A 6,004-nucleotide genomic window follows, 5' to 3' on the forward strand; every position below is an offset into this window, starting at 1 on the left:
CAACACAAGATTTTCCCTTTAATTTTCTTGCTTCTAACAACACACTCGTTGAAACAACACTGAAGGAACATGAATCCTACCAATGAAGAACCCACCATTGACATTAATTACTCCGGAAGGCATGTGTCCTTCGCCGAAGACGAATGCCGTCCAGCCGAAGAAGAGCCAATAACACAATACCATCCAAGCAATAACAATAACATTCCCCTGCTGCTGCAGCCATCATATGAAAGATCGAAATCCATGATGCATGACGAGCTTCGAAATTTTCGAATTAGCCTAAAGTGGTGTGCACTTGACCACTCTTCATGCGTTGGGAAACTCATCTCTTATGTGGTGTTCGTTTTCCTCGCCGTGGTTGTGCCTCTTCTAACCTCCATTTTTGTCAGAGTCCCTGCGTCTTCCCCTGAAGATGATCCAATCTCATTCAACAAGCTTGTTCAGGTGCCGGAATCCACACTCGCCATCATTGCCTTCTTCACTCTCTCTTGTTTCTTCCAAAGGTATGTACGTAAAACCAATGATTAAATCTAAACAAATTATTCATCCTTCCTTCTTTACTTAGCCATCAACTCAATTTTTTTAGTCTAGTAATCTAACAATATACTTTATCCATACTTTTAAACATTAGTAATGAAATTTGTGCATTCATGGAAACAGGTATGGGCTAAGGCAGCTTCTGTTCCTGGACATGTTGAGAGACGACAGCAGCTACGTACGAAGAGGATACAAAGTAGAACTGGACAAGTCCTTCAGATACTTGGCTTACATAATGCTTCCCTCCTTCTTCCTTGAGTTGGCCCACAAGATCATCTTCTTCTCCGCCGTTAAGATCTCTGCTCCACACCTCAATCCAACGTTCCCCCTCAACTCCATCGCCTTTGTCTTGGTTCTGGTGTCATGGCTTTACAGAACACTGGTGTTCTTGGTGCTGTGTGTGCTCTTTAGACTCACCTGCGAGCTCCAGAGGCTGAGGTTTGAAGGGGTTCACAAGCTCTTTGAAGGATGCGGCTCTGATGCCAGTCTCATATTCGGAGAACATGTGAGGATCAGGAAGCAGTTGTGGCTCACAAGCCATAGGTACAGGTTCTTCATCATTGGCTGCTTGGTCACCATCACTGTTAGCCAGTTGGGTGCTCTCTTGCTCGTTCTTGCTTCTAAATCTGACAAGACCTTCTTCAATTCTGGAGATCTTCTGGTAATAACCATTCTATTATTTATCTGTTCATGAAAGATGGAGTTGAATTTCAATTTCTAACTTTTTATATATATATATGTAGATATGTTCAGCAGTGCAGTTGAGTGGGTTCATGCTGTGCCTGGTGGGTGCTGCAAGAATCACACACAGAGCTCAAGGGATAGTGGCCATAGCCACGAGATGGCACTTGTTAGTAACCAATGCCTCTTCTGATTCCCAACACTGCAAACCCCAAATTCCTGATGGACTAGCCAGTGACAACAGTGATTCTGATTCCTCGGACATAAAGATATCAGTAATCCCACAACAACTCTCTATATTCCAAACCAGGCAATCTTTAGGTCAGCTTTTCTAATATTTTCATAACATAGATGATTTCACTGAAGAGAAACAATATTTAACTAAAATTATTATCTTTAGGATAAAATATTATTTTCATCTTCAACACTTGAAATAAATCTTAAGTTGATATTTAACTTTTAAATGTTTTATTTTAGTCAAAAAAGAATTTAAATTTTTTATTTCATTCTCAACAAATTTTAAACATATTTAATATTATCTTCAATTAAATTTGACTCAAACAATTAGCATAATTTAATAGTGTTATACGGTCATCTAGCGAAAGAATTATCTTGATTCACTGTTCAAATTGATTAATTTAAAAACCAGGATCAATTTTATAATAAAGTAAAACTGGAACACTAATTGATTGCTATTTTCCTCTACAATCTATGATGCTTATGTTAGTCCCATTATTTTTCTTCGCAGTGACATACTTGCAGCATAACAAAGGGGGAATAACGCTGTATGGGTTTACACTTGACAGAGGATTGCTCCATACTCTCTTTGCATTTGAGTTGTCTCTGGTGCTTTGGATTCTGAGTAGGGTGGTTGTGTTATCTTAAATAAGCTCTTCATTTCTAGTTTAAAAGTAGGTGATTTTTAGTTGGTTCTCTTGTAAATAAGAGATTAGTTACTCTTTATGACATGACATGTTAAAATGATTATTAAAAAAATTTAATTGTGTCATCATGACTAATACTAATTATATTTTTAATTTGAGTTTTAAAACCCAAATCATACAATTATATTTGATACGTCGCCACATACCTCGGCCGCACAAAAAGCTCAGAACGTAAACAGATAAGACCGGGCCCACTTATTTGAAAATAAAGAAACGTGCTCAACAAATTTGATCACCAAAACAGAATACGATAACCAACCTACAAACTCGGACTTATCCACAGCAAACGGGTAAAACAACGTCTATAAAGCCAAACTGATATTCTCGGCTAAAGATCAGGTTCTATTCTCAATCTTCATATTTACTTGATACACTCACTAAAGATTATTATTGACTTGAGCGTCGGAGTATCTTTTGCAGGTATTCCCGCCGCGGTGTTCAGTCCTGGCCGACGTATAGTTCTTCCTCTTCGTCAGCAGCATGCTCGGAATTGCTAAAGCTCGGCCACCCCAGTACACGGACGAATTACTTGGCGCCCACTGTGGGGTCCGAATATAGCTAACCCCACTACCCTCTTTGCTTAATCTTTTACTCTGTTTTGCAGGATTTCCGATCCTCGAATATGGCTGACAATGAGAACCCTCAATCCACACAAGCTGAGCTCCTAGCTCAAATCACTGAACTTCAGGCAGAAGTGTGGAGGTTAGCAATTGACAAAGCAATCCGACCAGTGGCGCAAAAGAAAAGAAACCTCGGAGAAGAGAAAAAACAAGCAGCACTAGAAGAAACCAAGAAACTCCTCAACGCAGGTTTCATCAGAGAGATCCGCTTCACCACATGGCTCTCAAATGTGGTAATGGTAAGGAAAAACTCAGGTAAATAGCGCATGTGCGTCGACTTTACAAATTTAAACAAAGCTTGCCCTAAAGATGTTTACCCATTACCTTGCATTGATAAATTAGTTGATAATGCTTCCGGTTTCAAAAGCTTAAGTTTTATGGATGCATACTCTGGTTACAACCAGATTCTAATGCACCCAGAGGACCAAAGCAAAACAGCTTTTATAACAGAACATGGAAATTTTTGTTACAAGGCAATGCCTTTCGGTTTAAAGAATGCATGGGCGACGTATCAAAGACTAATGGACAAAGTATTTCGACAGCAAATAGGTCGGAATATGGAAATTTATGTAGATGATATGGTAGCAAAAACGTCTGCACAAGGTTCACATTGTGACGACTTGTTAGAAGTCTTCAACCAAGTCCGAGCATACAACATGAGGCTCAACCCAGACAAATGTGCCTTTGGAGTTCAAGGAGAAAAATTCCTCGGCTTCATGCTAACCTCACGAGGGATAGAAGCAAACCCAGAAAAATGTAATGCAATACTGAACATGGCAAGCCCGAAGACAATTAAGAAGTCCAACAACTAGCAGGGAGAGTAGCTGCTCTGTCACGCTTCCCACCTGCAGTGGCAAACCGATCTTATCATTTCTTTTAAACATTCTCTAAGAGTAAGAAATTTACATGGACAGAGGAATGCAAAAATTCTTTTATGGAGCTCAAACAGCTCTTAACATCACCCCCAATACTCTAGAGACCAGAAACAGGTAAACCATTGTATTTATATTTATCAGTATCTAACCATGCTATAAGCTCGTCCCTAGTGATTGAAACAGGGAAAAAGCAAAACCCAGTATACTTCATTAGTAGGGTATTACAACCAACAGAAACAAGGTACCCAAAAATAGAACAGCTGGCGTTGGCACTGATCACCACGGCAAGGAGATTACGACACTACTTCCAGAGTTACACAATAATAGTACGAACAGACCAACCCCTAAGGCAGATATTAACCAGACTCGAGCTCGCGGGACGATTAATCAAATGGTCCGTCGAACTCTCTGAGTTCGACATTCAGTACGAATCAAGAAAAACTCTTAAATCACAAGTACTTGCCGACTTTGTATCAGAGATGACTAATGAAACACAACCTACAGAAGCCAGTTGGAGTATACATGTAGATGGAGCTTCAAACAGAGAAGGCAGCGGAGCAGGGATACTGCTAAAAGAAGGAGACAAAGTGATAGCCGAGCAATCACTACAGTTCCGCTTCAACGCAAGTAACAACCAGGCAGAATATGAGGCTCTGCTAGCAGGATTGAAACTCGCCCAGCAACTAAAGATACCTCGGATAACGATTTATTGTGACTCTTCACTAGTAGTGCATCAAATCAAGGGCGAGTACCAGGTAAAAGATCTTTTGTTAGAAAAATATTGGCTCATAACAAAGGATCTCATCTCAAAATTCAGCAAATTTGATATTATTCATGTAAACCAAGAACAAAACACCAGAACCGATGTGTTATCCAAATTAGCCACAACAAGGCAAACAGAAAACACATCGGCGCTGTCTCAACTAACACTCAATAAGCCGAGTTTCGAGTAGGATACAATTTTAAGCATCATGCAGGTACAAGATTGGAGAACACCTTTTCTCGATTACATCAACACAGGTGCCATACCAAACGAGGAACCAAACTTGCCGCTCTTTCGAAGAAGAGCAAGCTTCTACATAGTGGTAGGAAACACCCTGTACAGACGAGGACACTCCCAACCACTCCTCAAATGCATCAGCAAGGATGAGGCCGAAGAAGTTATGGCAGAAACACACGAAGGGGTCTGCGGAAACCACGTCGGGGGCCGAGCACTGGCTGCCAAAATATTACGAACAGAGTACTACTGGTCAACGATCAAAGAGACTTATCTCAAAAGTCAAGGCAGCGACAATTGTCAAAAGCACGCCACCGTTTCAGGAATCCCAGCCGAAAAGCTACACACCATAGAGGTAAGCTGGCCTTTTGATAGGTGGGGGCTGGACATCCTCGGACCTTTTCCAAAAGCGCCAGGCCAGGTAAAGATCCTTTTAATATCAATAGACTATTTCTCTAAGTGGATAGAAGCACAACCACTAGCACACATAATGGCAGAAAAGGTGAGATCTTTCCTATGGAAAAATATCATATGTAGGTATGGCATCCCGAGAGAGATAATCTCGGATAACGGGAGACAATTTACAGACCATAAACTTGCTTCTTTCCTAACAAATTTCAAAATTACACATCATTTCAGCTCAGTTGAGCACCCGCAAACCAACGGGCAAGTTGAATCAGCTAATAGAATTATCTTGCAGGGTTCAAAGAAAAAGCTCAGTGAGGCCAAGGGCGAGTGGGCCGACCTCATTCCAGAAATCTTGTGGAGTTACAATACTACAATACAATCTGCTACAGGAGAAACTCCCTTCAAGATGGTATATGGTGCAGAGGCACTAATCCCATTGGAGGTCAGCATTCCAACGATAAGGACCGAGTTTTACAATCAACAAAACAACTTGCAGGCCCGAACAACCGAGCTGGACCTCGTAGAAGAAGAAAGAGACATTTTAACCATAAGGCAACGAGCTATGAAAATGTTCATAGAGTGAAGACACAACAAAAGAGTGGCACACAGATCCTTCAATGAGGGAGATCTCGTACTCAGAAGGACAGAAGAAGCACGGAAGCTCCCAGCACATGGAAAATTAGGAGCAAATTGGGAGGGACCGCTCCGAGTATTTAAGAACCTCGGCAAGGGGGATTATAAGCTAGAAACCCTAAGAGGAGATCAACTTCTAGGAACATGGAATGTCTCCTCACTAAGGAAATATCAATCATAATACATATTGTAAATCTGCGGATGAGGGTACTCTTTTTCCCCTTCGAAGGTTTTTTTCCCAAACCACATAGGTTTTACTCGAAGAGGGTTTTAACGAGGCCGGACGCCACAAATCATTGTACAAATGTC

General features: G+C 41.0%; 2 protein-coding genes across 2 annotated transcripts; both read left to right on the forward strand.

Annotated features, from left to right (window-relative positions):
* On the forward strand, positions 7-2,192 carry LOC107648456. Its single transcript, XM_016352312.2, has 4 exons — positions 7-503; positions 661-1,198; positions 1,281-1,539; positions 1,967-2,192. Exons 1-4 carry the CDS (start codon positions 70-72, stop codon positions 2,101-2,103), a joined length of 1,368 nt encoding a protein of 455 aa, XP_016207798.1. The 5' UTR covers positions 7-69; the 3' UTR covers positions 2,104-2,192.
* Positions 2,785-5,645, forward strand: LOC107647530. The gene is made up of 5 exons (XM_016351602.1): positions 2,785-3,037; positions 3,125-3,538; positions 3,799-4,412; positions 4,635-5,009; positions 5,355-5,645. Exons 1-5 carry the CDS (start codon positions 2,785-2,787, stop codon positions 5,643-5,645), a joined length of 1,947 nt encoding a protein of 648 aa, XP_016207088.1.

The sequence above is a fragment of the Arachis ipaensis genome, chromosome B06 (assembly GCF_000816755.2).
Source record: "Arachis ipaensis cultivar K30076 chromosome B06, Araip1.1, whole genome shotgun sequence".
Lineage (NCBI taxonomy): Eukaryota > Viridiplantae > Streptophyta > Magnoliopsida > Fabales > Fabaceae > Arachis > Arachis ipaensis.